This window comes from Anopheles gambiae, chromosome 3 (assembly GCF_943734735.2).
Source record: "Anopheles gambiae chromosome 3, idAnoGambNW_F1_1, whole genome shotgun sequence".
Taxonomy (NCBI): domain Eukaryota; kingdom Metazoa; phylum Arthropoda; class Insecta; order Diptera; family Culicidae; genus Anopheles; species Anopheles gambiae.
In genome coordinates, this window is record NC_064602.1 from 4,884,841 (window position 1) to 4,901,993 (window position 17,153).

The following is a 17,153-nucleotide window of genomic DNA, read 5'->3' on the forward strand; positions in this document are numbered from 1 at the left end:
TCATTAAATCGTCCACATAAATGGCTACAAACAGCATATTTCCATTGCCATTATAGAAATATAAACATGGATCATACTTCGATTGTTCCAAACCCAGTTGTTTCAGTGCTGCATCTAGCTTCGTATTCCAGACACGACTTGATTGTTTTAGTCCGTACAACGCTTTGTTCAATCGACATACCATGTTTTGCTTGCCAGGCTGCTCAAAACACGGTGGTTGCTCCATGTATATCTCCTCTTCCAAATCTCCTTGTAGAAATGCAGTTATCGCATCCATCTGATCCACCAAGAGATTATTTCTGGCCGCTAGTGCAAATAAATATCTCAGGGAACTATGACGAACTACGGGTGAATATGTTTCGTTATAATCTACCCCCTTTCGCTGAGAATATCCCTTTATCACCAAGCGCGCCTTGTAGCGGTTGACTTTTCCAGCCGCATCGTGTTTTGTTTTAAACACCCATTTACATTTGATTGCTTTCCTACCTTCTGGAAGAGTTGTCAATCTCCATGTGCTGTTGTCAATCAACGCTTGATATTCTTCTTGCATCGCTACTTTCCAACGTTCTGAATCGCTACGCGACATTGCATCCTGGTGTGTGATTGGATCCTCGCTTGAATTGCTGCTCATGATCTTTGAACTGGTAACATTGCTGAAAAGACCAGAGCCATGTGGGATTATAGAATCATTATACTTCTCTGGGACTTTACGCGTCCGACTGCTTCGCCTTAGGATTTGCGATTGAGTTGGTATAACGAGAGGTTCGCTGTTCACAGCTGCATCATTATCGACCACTGTTTCGTCAAATTCGTTACTAGTTCCATCGGTATCTTCAGAAGTTTCATTGTTCGCGTCCGTGAAGTATTCGCTGTCGCTGTCCTCGTCCTCATTTTCACTCAAAACTGCCTCCATTTGTGATGTAGCGTTCGGTGAAAGAGAAACTGTCTCTTCATGTTCAAGGAGAATCAAATGCCTTCTGCTTGATTTTTCTTGGATAGGAACATCAACACCTTCATTAATGAAATTTACTTCACGACTGACTGTTACTTTCTTCGATCTGATGTTGTACAATCTATACCCTTTGGTAAACTCATCGAAACCGGTCAGAATGCACTCTTCTGATTTAGCGTCCCACTTCTTGCGATATTGCTTCGGAATAAATTTCATCGCTCTAGTACCAAAGATCCGAATATGGGACAAGTTAGGTTTCTTACCAGACCACGCTTCCTGCGGAGTAACATTATGGCCTTTGGTTGGAGAACGATTCAGAAGGTACACAGCAGCAGCCACAGCTTCCGCCCAAAAACTTTTAGAAAGTTTCGCCATGTGTAACATGCACCTTGCACGCTCCACAATCGACCTATTCGCTCGTTCGGCCATGCCATTCTGTTCCGGAGTGTATGCGTTGGATGTTTGATGAACAATGCCGTGCTTCTTTAAGTAGTTTGTGAACCCTGTGTTGACATATTCTTTTCCATTGTCTGTTCTGAGTACCTTCAATTTTCGTCCAGATTGCCGTTCTACCATCTTGTGAAAATCCTGGAAAATTTTGTTTACCTCAGCTTCCGACTTGGATTTCAAGAAATATGTCCACATCCGGCGTGATTTGTCATCCACAAATACAATATAATATCGGCTTCCTCCTAGAGATTTGACTTCCATCGGCCCGCAAATGTCAGAATGAACCAATTCGAGTATTTCAGCCGCCCGCGATCCTATCTTGCTAAAAGGATGACGGCTATGTTTGCCCATTGGACATTCTTTGCAATCGGCCATGGTATCTCCAACAATATTGACGCCAGTCACTATTCCATTTGCAAGGCTTCGGACACCGTTGATGTTAAGATGGCCCATCCTTTGATGCCATAGTTCCAAGCTCCCTGTTGAAGAAACTGTCAACGCGGTTTTCTCACCTTCTTTACGTTCGTCAAGCTTGAACAGATCGTTGTCATGGCTACCAGTAGCAATGATATCGCCGTTTCGGTTAACCACTTCGCATCCTTCATTGGTGAACGTAACGGAGTAGCCTTTTTTCACAATTTGATTTACCGATAAAAGGTTCACGGATAGATTCGGGATTAGCTGCACGTCATCAACGGGAATTTCACCTTTTTGGCACGAAGGCTTCAAAACGCAGGATCCCTTCGCGGTGATTTGCATGTTCTCCCCGTTGGCTGCTACCACAGTTCCACTAGATGTTTTCGCATACATCAAAAAATCGCTATTGTTCGTCATGTGGACACTTGCTCCGGAATCGAAATACCATTTTCCGTATTCCTTCGATCCACACGTAGAAAGCACTACACAGAACGAATCGTTTCCCTTCGTGCTGTAGCAATCCTTCGCTATATGGCCAAATTTCGAACATTTTCGACATTTCGGTCCCTTAGCTGTATTCATTTTTTTAGTTTGCTTACCAGCATTAACGTGCTTCGTCCTTGCCGCAAACGCAGGTTCAACTGATGTGGGAGGAACCTCTTGTAGAAGTTTCGTTTTAATGATGTCCCCAGTGATGACAATACCGGAGTTTTCAAGGGCCATGATCATTGGGCGATACTGTTCTGTTAATCCAGCCAGTAATAGATTTCCGACCCACTCCTCTGAAATCGGGAAACCAATTCCATTCAGTTGATGCGCCGTTGATACAATACGATTAACATAATCCGACATAGAATCGCATGATTCTAAATCTGTCTTGATTAATTTATGCAACAATCCGACTCGTCTTGTGAGGCCAGAGTCATCGAAAGCCTTTTCTAGTTTGGACCAAACTTCTTTCGCTGTTGTCGCTTCCTTCACATGAACGTAGTTCACTGGTTCAAGAAGTAAGATGATTTTCGCTCGTGCCTTTCGATCCTTTGCTGTATCGACGGATTCGTAGCTTCCATCGTCGTTTTTCTTCGGCTTTACTGCACACCAGAGATCTTCAAGTTCCAGGAACGTTTGCACGGCAAACTTCCATGTTTCCCAATTTTCTCTCCCGATGAGTCGTTCTATGCCAGGAAGACTTGATGTTGAAATGCTACTACCTGCAGCGCTTGAGGATCCAGTGGAGTTCGGGTTCATCTTAAAACTTCTTCGGAATAACGGCGAAAAGATTCTGCTTCAATCACTGTACGCTTCTGGGTTCTGGGCCCATAACCTATTGGAAGTAGTGAAGTCAACCAGCTTGGTGTACGGTTAGAAACAGAATGAATTGTATTTCATACCAAAACTTATAACTACACAAATTTATAGGTTACTATGATTAAATTACTCATAACCCAAATACGGCTTACTATAATTCCAATAAAAACCTTGATAGAAATCCCGCTTACGCTACAGCGATAGAATCATTAGGTTTTCTAAACACGAAGAATTGGTTGTTTCGCACCAAAAACACTTGCAATGTTGCACAAAGAAAAACAACAAAGTGTTCAACAACGGTTTGCAATTCAAATTGCACCGCCAAAAAACGCATCGTGGCGTGCCGGCGTGTGTGTAACTCTTCAAGCTTCAAGCATCCACCCACAACAACCCTGCCTGCACAGCAACGCAATCGATTTGATGTTTGTTTGCGTGCTTGCTGTTCCTTCTCCACTCCGTGGCAATTTAGGGTATTTGGCGCTGGTACAAATTGCCGATCGAATCGGTACGCTGAAGAGAAAGGAAACGGCCATTTTCTAACGGCCCGTACAAACCGGTGGAATGTGGCCGACGATTAAAAAGCAATATACTTTCGCTTCACGGCAGTGTGGTAGTGAGGGAAGGTTTTAGGGTAGGTTCGATACGAACACGTCCTTGGCCTTGGCCGGTAGACTTCATGTAAAATGTCGCTCGACTCCTCGACTCGGTGCTGGTGACTTTGAAGCTTTCCAATATCCCCCTGGCAGGGCCCGAAAGGTACACCTGCATCGATTAGGTATTTAATTTCCCCGTCACCCTCGTCATTATTCTAATGGTAGTTATGTTGGAGGGGAGAGTGGGCTGGCCAGCAGGATAATTTGTATCCATTTAAGCCCCGGTTAGCCTTTCTCACACCCAAGCTCGGAAGGAAAGCTTTCTAGGACAATCGATGTGTATGGTTCGCTCCATTACCCGGTGTAGTTTATTGAACGGGAATAGGCAAAAGGACCCTCGTTCGAAACATATTAGGTTGAGATATTAAACAAGCCTTTTACTGCTTCTATCGAAAACGGTCCAGAAAATGGTGAAAAAATAGCTACTTTAATCCCTAATCGAAGGAAGGGATTTGTTTGTACTGGCCTATGCAAACGGTAAAAGCTTCCCCGGAAACCTTACCGCTCCTTTATGATCCTTATCGATCTTGTGCCCAACGTTCCCACCCCAAAAAAAGGTGGATTCTTTGATACTAAAGACAAACAAATCACGACCAGAGCATAACACAGATCCAGATGCGGTCAAGCCCTCCCCGTCCGTGCCCGTAATGGTCAGCTTGACCGGCGAAGGTCAAGGGTTCATTTGCCACTGCCACTTTTACCGCTTTTCCAACGCCATAAACGCGGCGAACAAAAAATAAACGGAGAAGAAAAATGGATCGCAACTAATTAGCATAACTTCCGCTCCTGGTTGGAGTCGTATATCTCATGCAGCAGCAGCAGCGCCCCTTTGGATTACCTTGCGAAGGTTGTTTGTGTGTGTCACGAGGAGGGATGAAAAGGAAACGAATAAACGTTAACGAAACGGTTCCCCACCGGGAACAGGGAGTGGTGGTAAAGCAAGGTGTTGAACGGCGCTTCCCCCCCCCCCCCCCCCCCCCCCGGGAGATGGAGGCCGGTGAAAGGTTTGTAAAAAAAAGGTTTGTAGCAAAACAAAAGAACGAAAAAAGGAGAAATTGAGTATTAAAGAGAAACGAAATAAGGGTGGTGTGGGATGGGAGAAAATACGATACCTTTTGGTGATTTGTATGCGTTGTGGGTTACGTTTTGTGTTAAAGGGTGGGAGCAGAAGACTAAGGCCAGTCTGAGGGGAGGGATGGAATGGTTGTTTATTTTATCATATTTCACGCGGAGCCGAGACCTTGGCTGGAATGCGGAATAATATGTTGTGGAATTTGCTGCAAGTGTGGTACGGTTGGTGTTACAAAATTTTAAAGAGGTTCCGTTTAAGTGTAGTTGGTAAGCTACTCTCTCCAGGCCAACAAAAAAGGCCTTTTTATCACCCACCCAATACACAGCTCTAACTCAATTCACACTGTTTGTTTATCTCGGTGATAAAATCCAGCGCCGAACAGCGCCGAGGCATGATTACGAAAGTTGCCTCCGACAACATTATCATAACAACAGCTCCCCGGAGCAAGGAACTGGTTCGTTCGTTTCGTAGTCGCTGTTCCGCACCGGTATCAAAGGGGGGTGGCGTGCAAAAAACAACCAGCTATGCAAGAAATTGCGCCTCGCCAATGAGTCAAGCAGGGGGAGGAATCTGGCACTCCGGCAAACGGGCAAATCAGACAGTGCCCGTGTGGACGAAGTAGTCCACACCGCAATCGGAGCATGGGGACCTGGCAAACGGTTCACCAGCTCCGGTTCGAGATAGAGGAGCTATCTCCCTTTGGGAGGGTGTGAAGTTGACGACATGCAAGGGGAGGACGGGACCGCAGGTGACAATGCGGGACGTGTACAGACTTAAAGAGAAAGTTTCGCGGTCGGCAGCACTACGGTAAGGTGGTCGTTGCGGTGTTTTGTTTACTTTGATCGTGTCATCCGCACGTTGTCCACGCGCTGCTCCGGGTCTGAAGCTGAAGCATTCCTTCATCATCAACGGTGGTATCATCTCGGTAAAAGGGGTCTGAGAGTGTGTGAGAGAGAGATGTGCGCAAGAGTTTGTATTTCGGTCCAGGTCCAGGGGTTTTGTTGTGCAGACCCGATGCAGAAGGCTCCCTAGATGCGACTGCGGCTTTTACGGCTGGGTGAGTTGTGGGTTGGCCCTTTGCTGGTTTGTTCGCTGGTTCGAGATGGAAAGCCAACTTCTGGGTTGGGCACTTGGGGAGGATGCAAGGAGGGGGCAAGCCACCCTCTTTACATATGTAATTGGAGGCAAAGTGTATAACAAACAGGGCCACACCACTGGAGGCGATGGGATAGGCTAGGGCCACCCACAAGATGGAGGTTGTGTACGGAATTAACGCGAGCTGTGTTGATGTCGTTAAGAAAGGAGGGTTAGTCGGCCGGGAAAGTAGTTTAAAGCTGTACGGTGTTGCCTCAGGACATACACAGGATGCGTCATAAACTGTGTGAGTGTGTGTGTGGTTGAAATCCGGCAGGAATGGCTTGAATAAATGAATGAAGCGCACTAAAATAAGGAACTTTACAGCAACTATGCTTTCCGTGCCATGGAAACGTGCTGCTAATAAATGATTTGATTAAAACTTAATCAATGTCATGTGATGTATTGTAAAATAGGGAACCTAACCTGATTAAAATTCAATGTGAATTCCTGAATATTGAAGTGTCTCTTAGGCGCTGGTGAGTTCATTACGAGTGTTCCTGTTTTAAAGGTCTGTAATCAATTCTTATCGCGGTGATTAGCTTTAAGTTGGCGCTATTAACACCGCAACTGAGAAGAGTCAAAGCGTCAGACAAACGATTTATTATGATTAACCTCTTTTAGGCCCCTATTAATGTGACGGTGCGCAATTAAAGGGTAACCTGAATGCACTTTGGTCTTTGTGGTGACTCTGCAATTATCTTGATGTCATCGTAGGTTTTTGTGTGTGTGTGTATGTGGGGCTCTGTATCTCGTGTGTACATTAATTCCGAATGCATTTCAATGCATCAATTCAGCTCTTGAGAAACAAGTCGCTTTGACAAGCAAGCAGCATCCACTTGTACGACAAATCGTTGTTTCTAGCCAGCCAGGCATACATAAGCTTTTGCTATTATTCTACCGTTACCTGAGGGTTTATTTGTGATTCTTTTGATTACAATTCAGCATTCCCCCAGCAAGGTAGATTCCCCCCCGGGAGGCTGTAGACAACAGCCAAAGGTATGCAATTTTATCTCACATTAAATGGTAATTTACGAACGTCATCTCGAGCACGACGTTGCTGCCGTTGCGGCCTGTCGGAAACCGGGTTCTGATGGTAATCACCCGATCCAGTACCTGTTGCTGGGAAGATGCACAAAGCCGTTAAGTTGTCTCATCACTCGCGCGCTGTGTATCGGTTTCGATGCGACCGGTGTGCAGGAAAATGCTTGTCACACAATTGCACATCAAGTGCTTTTTCAAACCGGGGAACCTGCATCGGAGCTGCACCTAAGCGTTCGCCCGAGCGCGCCACCGGCACTGGCAGTATTGTGTGTCAGCATTAACGAGTCTCTGGGCAGAATGACCATTTCCGTCCCTGAGGATGAGAAGCTTCTGGCCACAGCGGACATGATTAATCTGATGTACCTGACGTGTGTGCTAAAGCCGGTTGGTCTTAGCGAAGACTGTGTCACGATCTGGTTGTGCTAGAATGCGGAGGAATTTGTTGGTTATACGCTGCAATGATTGCATCGTCTATGTGTGTGTATGTTGAAAATTGGGAGCAAAAGCACTTTGCAATCTGGATGAGCTGGTGCCGAAAGCCCCAAAAGAGCTGGCACGTTGAACAAGGCTCTTATGGCACTCTGGACCACGTGCGGACCGTTGAAGCGATTATTTATTCATCCCATCCGGTTCCGACGGTCCCGTTTTCTCTCTCTCTCTCTCTCTCTCTCTCTCTCTCTCTCTCTCGTTCTTTATACACCTAACTGGAAGCTTGAAAGGGCATCCGGTTTTTGTAGACCGGTACCAGAGCACCTATAGGTGGTTGCATATCGCAACCAGGAAAGAGCATCATAGCCGGTAGGAACAAAAACCGTAGGAATTGATCCGCAGGTTGCCACTCGATAGCTTTAGCCGAGGGGCGCTTCATGTTGCAGCAATCGCACACGCCCATGGCCCATCAATTGGTGCAGAGTTCTAGGCAGAGCCGATGCTTCTAGGGAGAGCTCTTTAGACAAATTTAGCTTTTGTGGTTAACCTGCCGGCTAAGTGTTTTATCAAAGCGGGCTAATGGGAGCGGTTGGATCGAGGCTGGCTCGCTTGTGTAACCTTAACGTAACGAGACAGCCGCATAAAGGTGATTTAAAACGTTGCAAAGGGAATTACGGGAACACATGTCGCTTTTTACACTTTTGAGAGTGCAGCCATGGCAGCTAGAATGATGATCCGGTGGTATCCAGATTTTGGTTCTGCTGAAAGATGAAGCTAAACCGTTCTGAGAAATATAAATCTTTACCCATTTCTGTGAAATGCATACAGAACTCAAGCTTTGCAAATGAAGCGACAGGATGTGCAAAATGTTGGGAAGAAGCAACAAAAACAGGAAATCCAACGATGCAACGATAAACTGCAGCTTCGCAGTCGGTAAGAGGTTGCACCGGAAAAGATTTCGATTTGCATACATTCGCGGTTGTGCATTTTTGCAACACGTTGTCGCACGTCGAAGTAGTAGTAGTAGTACCGTTTTTGGGTATGCCAAGTGGCAGCTTGAACCTGTTGAGCAAGTTTCCTCCGCCGTGACACACCGTGGTGGCGGCATGGAGGTATTTTAATTTATTCTCAACACAATCGGCCACAAGGAAACCACCACCGGGTCTGGGTAGTGTTGAAAAGATGAGCTTTCTTCTACGAAACGAATCGAATCGAAGTGGAGTGCAGCTTACGAAGAGGATTCAGAGCACGTTCCCTTTTTATTGTAGTTTTGTTTCCGTTGAGTCCGTGTATGACGCATATGGTTGACCATGAATGAAGTAGCAAAATGATGAAATAATGTTCTAAAAGTGTAAAATGATGCACTTTTTTGCTATTATATTAAGAACCTGTGCGCTTTCTGCTTTGTTTCGGGTCGTTTAACAAAGCATCCTGCCACGAGCTATTTGAAATGAGCGAGGGTTCGATGGAAATTCCTCTATTTTTCTGTTGCTTTTGCTCGAGTTCATGGAAATTTCCTAATGAGTGCTTGTTGAACAGAAGAGCTACAGATATTGATAAACTGAGGGTGGAAACGGTGGATTGAAAAGAGCGTATTATGCGATGTGGTATTGAAATCTGCGCTTGCCATTGTCTCTAATGGCACATGTTCTGAACGGTTGATAAACTGAAACGAATGTAAAAAAAAGCAAACACATCCGTTTACGAGAACATCATTACCATCTAAAACTCGACATAATGTCAGGCGCGCTTAATGTGAACAGCACGAAACAAAAGATGAACGCATAATTAAGGAAAATTACGGTACACCTGGTATCGGTTACGGGTGTCGATGCTCTACCGACGTCAAGAATTACACATCAAAGACACACACACATATTTTACAGCAACTCGTTAATAGCTACCACGTAAGCGTTCTCAATTGTGGAAATTCCTAGACCTCGAAAGGACACATCCGTGGCAGCAAAGATCACACCAGGGAATCGTATGTCAGTAATGTTTCGATAATGTTCTTCCTGTGCGTTGAGAAGATATGTTGCTTCATCTAGGAATCGTTAAGCCTTTTCATTCCAGAAGGTTTTTTGCTCTGTTTGATTGAGATGAATAGATCATGAAAAAATCCCATTAACCTTTGCCTTTGGCGAGTCTATGGTATTTACATGGCTTGTAGAAAAAACAGCCAATTTATACGCTTCAGTCTAGTGGAACGAATGATGAAAAGGCGTGAAACTAACAAGCATTTAACCTGAAGAAGTATCAAGAGCCCCAGAATGAGTTGGATATTGCTCTTACGAGTGATTAGTTAAGAACGTATCCTCCCTCGTAAACATACATCATTTGATTTCTAAAACCACATTTGTAAGCACACAGTACAGTCGATCGCGTGAGACTTATGCCATCCATCTCTCGTTGCAGGTATTCTGCCCGAGGCACTACGCACCAAGTGTGCCCGCTGCTCGCCGATCCAGAAGGAGAACGCACTGAAAATCATCACCCGCCTGTACTACGACTACCCGGACCAGTACCGTGCACTGCGGGAGCGCTGGGATCCTTCCGGAGAGTATCATCGCCGGTTCGAGGAGTACCTGCGCGGACTGCAGTTCAATCAGATTGGCGGCAGCAACGGTGGTTCGGGCGTTGGTAATACGGTAGTGAGTGGTGGTAACGATAGGCCGGTAAGAAATGACCTCGATCGACAGCCCGCAACACAGAGCAGCAATGTGCAGGCGATAGTGATTGATCCGACGCTGGCCGGCCAGCCTATTGGCAATGTGAATACGCTACCTCCCTCTCCACCAACACCACCGGCGGCGGCGGCTGTTGCGCCAGCTGTGACCGAACGACCTAGGCCTCCGGCACCGGTAGCACAAATTTTATTCCCTACCACTACCGACACTAGCAACACTACCACTACTACTACCACTACTACTACTACTACCATCATCACCAACACCACCGACACAACTACCACCTCTACTAGTACCTCCAATTCTGGCCCAGTAGAACTCACCAGTATTGCGGCGAGTGCGCCCGCCGCTCCCTCTAACAGCGTTACATCTTCTAGTAATCTAATTAGTCCTTCGGGTGGTACGGTCCTGGCGGCGAGTACTAGCGATCCTCTAGCTCTTCTTCCTCTTTCTTCTGACGCCGGAACCGAGCAGGACTCGACGGCAACGGCCGGACCCGTAGTACCGGTACCGGTAAATTACTATCTCAACATCACTAACGGTGGTTCGCTAACGCTTTGGATGGTACACGTAACACTGGGCGATACTAGACACTAATCGGGCAACAAACAACACACGGTGCACGGGACGGTAAAGAATGTATGGATCAAAACCAACACACACACACGCGCGTGCCCGCTTCCAACACCGGGAAATGAGGGGTTGCTAGGGTAACAAAATGGTAGCATCCCATCCTGCAGGTTGCTTGGATGCGTGTGTGTGTGAATGATATCGAATGCCAAATATAGTACAAACACGTTAACCCACTTGACACCTTTGTAGCTTTCTAACCTCTAACATTTCGCTCCGGGATGTAGTAGTTGTAGGGATTGCAGTGTTGAATTCGTTTTAGCGGAAGGAAATGGCTCTGCGCACTATCAAAAACCGGGTCCGAAAGTGTGCGCTTTCCCGGAATGGTGCCACACATTGCACCACGGAACCTAGAGATAGGCGACCGTTGTTTACGATTTTGACAGTTCTCCGAAACGCCCGGAAGCGCTAGCGGTGGTTGGTCCTGGTCAGATAGGATTTGAATGAGAGTTTGTGCATCGATAGTTACGCTTTTCCGCTGGACCACTTCCGAAAACAAGCTCCAGCATTCGTGATTAAGCAGCATCATTGGGAACGCCATACATCGGACAACGAATTGAAGGATTAAGGATTGCGCTTTGAAGGATCTGCCGGACGGTGAAATATGACTGATACGATTGTTCGCTTTCGTTCGGGTTAATCCTGCCAGTGTGTGCAAAAATGGAAGAACAAGCGGGGGAGTCCATTCGAAGCCATGATGACTTCTCCCCTTTTCCCAACATCCATATATTTATGTGCACGTTGTACGAGAAATCACCGAAGAACAGGCATACAAACGCTCGTGTTTACAATGGAAATGATAATTATTCGCTTAATTGATGGTTTTCCCTGGAAGGAGTGGGTGCGTTCGTTTGATGCCGTTTCAGCATTGAAAGCATTGATTGTTTGCAGCGCCATGGATGAGGGAAGGATGCTTTATTAATATTTGGTCTCCTCTGTATGTGCCCCCAGGGGGCGGTTCGACCGGGGTTCTTTAATTAACACACAAAGGCTTTGGCCCTGTGGATGGATTCCAATTTATGGTCGCACCTGTCAATACAACATTGAGCCCTGTGAAGGGTACGTGAAATATTAATCAATCAATACCGCTTACAATCAACATCAATATGCAGCGTGTAGGCAACATCAATGGTTTCAACATATTACTTTGGGCGTGAAATATCCAGCAAAGCTACAGGACGGATATTGTTCACAGTAATGAACATTGCACACAATGAGGAGCGTTTTATTGATTTCCAGTAAAAATGTGTGGCAATTATTATTGAGCATAATTGCACGGGACAGTAGAATTGTTATTGAAATTGCGTTGTTAGTTACGTATTGCACCTCAGTGGGTCCTTCAATGGTGGTGATAATGAGAATGTACCATGTTGTGCTTCTATTGAAAGGTTTGAATCTCTTATCAATAGCGATTTTATTGGACGCTGTTGTATTTACGGTTTGATTGAGTTTGCAGTAACGTGTTTAACTGATTGAAATATGACAAGGGTTTTGTAGCCAAACAAATTATTACATAATGCTTAGCTTTTTATGAAAAACGTTACTTATGAAGAATTTAATAAGGGAATGAATATTGATTCATATGCATTCGTGACTGTCCCTTGTTATTGGATTGCAATGTTTACTTTCAATTTCGAGAATAATCATGCACGACCTCGTAGTCCTTCGTACGTTCTAATGCCACTATTCGTAGCATATCACATCGACGGTGAATCTTGATTGAGGTCACAGTACAGCTACCACGAACCGGCACCAAACGAACGGGGTCAAGAAGCATCTAGTCACGCTATACGAACCTTTACGTGCCGAATAACTGAACCTGAAGCTTCGCTATTGCAGAAAAGAATGACGAAATTGCAACTCTGGGGAATGCAGTTTTACTTCCCCGCCGAGTCGAGGCGGAATGGAATCGCCTCGAATGGATGATCCGCATCGAGGTGTAAACAAACAGTTCGATAATGAACTTTCCCACCTCCGAAGCAACACACTCGCTGGGGTCATTAAAAAATCATCACTTTGCTTCTATAATTATGTTTCCATGCGTGAAATGCGATTTCACGCAGTTCGACTGCCGGCATATTTGCGGGTGCGAATTAATTAACAAGTTATCTCAAAACCACGCTTCTACGTGTTTGCACGCGAATGATCTTGCACAAAACCCCCTTTCTAGCTGGAACACAAACACACCACGGCACGATAGCATAAGGTCCTTCCGGACTGATTATCCTGCTGCCGGTGGTGCTACTCTATTCATCTGCACCTGCATGGTTCACAACTAACTTTCCACCGCACCACTGCACGATACACCAAAACTGGCAACAAAGAGAGAATTAGAGAGTGTGTGTTTTTGCAGCAAAAAGGAACTTATACATTTTTGACCATTGCACCCCAAAAACCCCACCCTCCCCTCCCCCTCCCCTCACTCCCTTAATTGGACAGATTGCGCAAGAGCTTCCACGGCCGGAGTTCGCCATCACTACCACGGTCGGTCAATCGCTGCAGCCAGGCGCAACCACACCATTCACGGGCACGGTTCGGCCGGACGAAGTTTCAGCAGTACCATTATGGCTGGGAGCACAATTGGCACAGCAACAAATTCTTCCAGCTCGTCCGGCCGACGAGTCGTTCGCTGATGGAGGAGCAGGGATTCAAAATTTGGGCACCGCTGGCACCGGGTACCAGCTACCATTGGCTTCGATGTACGGTGGCACCGTTCCGACAACTACGGCTGGACGAGTTGAACCACGGCCCACGTCCGCGGACAATAATGGGCTTGATGAACTACCGACGGTATATTCTGGCTTATTCTGAGAACGAAATTCAATTTGACGCTTCCAATTCCGTGCGGGTATTGTGGGGTGGTAATACTGTGTTGAACCTCTTCTTTCCTCTATTTGCTCGCGTAACTTGAAGTTTCAGTACTTTATGGGTTGTGGGAGTTACGTTTGTAAAGAAAATGGCTATCCCGGTGGTTGGTATACGATGCGTTGTGATATAGTTTTAAAGGCAAAGCTTTTTGTATGAATGCAGTACCACTGGCGCCGGTGGAACAACATTCTAATCGAGCTCTATTTTCCCCCTTGTTGCCTCATAGGCCCCACCACCGGTCGTGGTGAATCGGTTCGGTGACGACGAAGCCAATGGACGCCCATCTGTTGCGCCTGCTGTTCCCGTAGTGCCGACGACTACTACGACCACGGCAAGGCCCACTACGACGGTGCGGCAGACACGTCCCGCCACACGGCAAACGACGACTAGAAATACTCAGCGCACAACAACGAGATTTGTAAGTATCTTTTAGGGAGGTTGGTACATAATGGTTACACGAACTGTCAAACCACTGTCATCCGTTATGGCGGACAGTAGTAAATATGTTATATTTGACAGTTAAGTGACATTTTTGACATTGACTTTGTACAAGCGCAAACATAGAACAAAAATTAAAAAGAAAAACAATCTTTTTGCAAAATAAACACGACCAACACAATTCTCACTTTCACAGATAACACGATTGCCACCAACACCGCCACCAACACCTCCACGCACTACTACTACAACGACGACGAGGACACCGACTATATTACCTCAAAGACCACCACCACCACCACCACTGTTTGCACCACAACCTGCACCAGCACAACAACAACCAATACTGCCACAAGCAACACCTCCACAACAACAGTACCCATCAGTAGTATACCAGCGTCCACAGGCTCCTCCGAGAGCCAGTCCACCACCACCACCAGTACCACAAGCACCACTACCTACCTCAGCACCTGCTAGACCTTTCTACGTACAAACGGAACCTCCTCGAACACCACCACCACCACAACAACAGTACCCAACAGTAGTATACCAGCGTCCACAGGCTCCATCGAGGGCCAGTCCACCACCACCACCACTACCTACCTCAGCACCCGCTAGACCTTACTACGTACAAACGGAACCTCCACGAACACCACCACCACCACTACCACCAGTACAACAACAGTACCCAACAGTAGTCTACCAACGTCCACAGGCTCCACCACCATCACAACAAGCACCAGCAAGACCATTCTACGTACAGCCGGAACCACCCGCGACTCAGTACGGCCAAACCACCCCGGACAGCATTATTGATCATTTCTTTGTTCCGCCATCGTCACAGGCCGCCAACCAGCCACTCCCCCCGAGCCCGATCGTAGGCCTGTGGAACCAGCTCGGTACGAAGATTGCCGACACGGCGGATGCCATTGCCGGGATGCTGAAGAAAACGGTCGACGTGCTGGTGACGAGCCACATCCAATCACACCAGCGGGCACTGCGAAGAATTCAATAACCTTTACCCCATGACACGCCGCGTGACAGGCATCGAGCAGAAGAGGATCAGAAGGAGAAGATCAGACAGAGATAGTTGGAGCCGTTTTGTTGAAATTATGTGAGAATGCTTGCCGTTTTAGGCATTAGTTTTCCATCGCTAGAATATTATATCGCAGTATGTATATGTTTGAGCTTGTGTGTGCGTGTGTGTGATTGGAAGTGACAGCATATCCTTGCCACCCCCGCCTGCCCCTCCCCATGACCGAGACATCCCGTGGCTCACAAAAATCCAATTACTGTGGGGATCGGATCAGCTCCGACAAGTGCCCACTAATGCAGACTCCTCAATATAGATTTTTCCCCGTCCCCTCCGCCTTTCTTTGACGCATTTGTGGCTGAGCGCGGTATGAGCGAAAACGAATGCAATTTTATTTTACCTGTGATTGAGCGTGATAGAGTGATAACAACGTAGGTGTGTGAATTGTATCTGTATCTGAGTTTCAAGGCCCAAGGCTGTTTCATTGGTTATCCCTTTTTAATGCTTGTTATCTTCATAGTGCTCTTTTTCTTATCGCTTTCAATTACAAACCTTCCTTTTCCTGCTTCTATGTCGACATTTAGTACCGATTCTGGATTTGAGTGGACCATACATACTGATCATACAACAGGGTGAATTCTAAAGGTTCATGGATTTGAAATGTATCTTATATTATTACTGAATAAATGTATTTTCTATCATACGAAGGTGTGCAAAATTTAGTCTCAATACATCCGAAACTACAACACGACTCCTCAAAAGCCATCACAGTAAGTTGTTGAAAGAAATGAATTCCACTTCAGCTGTTTTCTTATCATTTTATCTCGCATTTGGGTGCGATTTTGCAACACTTGCTTCTTGAAATGCTTGGCCCACCCCCCGCCGGAAGCGGAAGCAAAAGTTCTTGCAAAGCAAGATTATTGCCTTCCCGAGGCAACAGGCAACAGGAAACGATTTTATAGCCATCAAGAACCCCGGCAGGCAAAGAAAAATTCGACCGAACACGACGCAACGAAAAAAATAAAATAAATAAATTGCATCCTTTCGCAGTACGAATTGAAGCGTGAGAGCAATCAAATCATAGTGAGCGGAGATTCGGATTTTTCACCGCGGCTTATTCCGTCTTATCCAGTTCCACATTCCATTTTGCCGTGCCGGTTGCTTTATGGTGGCGCGTTTTAACGTTCGGTTGAATATTTCATCTGCTCCACTCGCGTGCGCTGGAGGAAAATATGGATGGAAATATTTCATTCTTCTCCCGCGTGGCACATTTGCGAACGCAGCGGCTGGTGGTGGTGGACTGGAGTTACGGTGGAGAGCTCATAACTCTAAAAGTCATTCGGGCCCCCGCCCCTGTTGCGCTTCGTCGATGGTGATAGTTTGATAGCGTGGCAAGGGAGGAAGGCAAGACACAGGGGCACTGTGTGAGCAATCAAATAAAGCTCTGAAGTGTTCGTGCCATTACCGGCAGCGGATGCGGAAGATCGCAATCTGACGGACGTCTACGGTAGCGCACCAGGTGGTGCTGAATCAACGAGGTAGCTTTTTCTTGCCAGTGCGAGGTAGTGTGAGGCTTATGTGATGAGGTAAATGTGACTGGAAGAATATATTATCAGGTAGATTGAATTTGATCTTATCTATCAAACAGGGAATAGAATGTAGATGCATTTAGCTTTGTTTCCATTTCCAAAGTATCATTCATTCAAGCCCACATGCTGAAATAACCGACACTTTCAAAACTAATGCTATGTACTGCAAATTGCCTAACCGCAGGCGTTTTGTTCTAGCTTGAAGTACCGAGGTATAGATGGCGCTGGCGACCAAACAACGATCGATCGCCCAAGAATGAAGGGGTAATAATTTGCTTAGAGATTCAAAACACTTTCCAAAGTAACTCGATAAACAATCCTCGCAGTTGCAACTCCAATCCATCCACTCTGCGCGAAGGTAATTTAAGACCCAAGACAAAGTTACGCGATTCCATTACGCAAATGAAACAACAGTGCCAATCGTGCCAGTAAAAGGGAAGCAAAAGCAC

The 17,153-nt window shown here is 46.2% G+C and overlaps 1 protein-coding gene across 14 annotated transcripts in view; it reads left to right on the forward strand.

Moving 5' to 3' along the window:
• The window catches only part of LOC1277892 (uncharacterized), a 28,268-nt gene extending 12,450 nt beyond the window's left edge, over positions 1-15,818 (forward strand). For 7 of the 14 annotated variants that reach the window (XM_061658492.1, XM_061658493.1, XM_061658498.1 and 4 more), the window contains exons 4-7: positions 9,875-10,320; positions 13,216-13,566; positions 13,871-14,062; positions 14,279-15,818. In XM_061658492.1, the coding sequence (XP_061514476.1) occupies positions 9,875-10,320; positions 13,216-13,566; positions 13,871-14,062; positions 14,279-15,097 (1,808 nt within the window). In that variant the 3' untranslated portion in view covers positions 15,098-15,818. Of the gene's footprint in view, positions 1-9,874; positions 10,654-13,215; positions 13,567-13,870; positions 14,063-14,278 lie in introns of all 14 variants that reach the window. The other 7 variants (XM_061658505.1, XM_061658506.1, XM_061658504.1 and 4 more) reach the window with 6 other exon arrangements.
• The last annotated feature ends 1,335 nt before the right edge of the window (positions 15,819-17,153 follow it).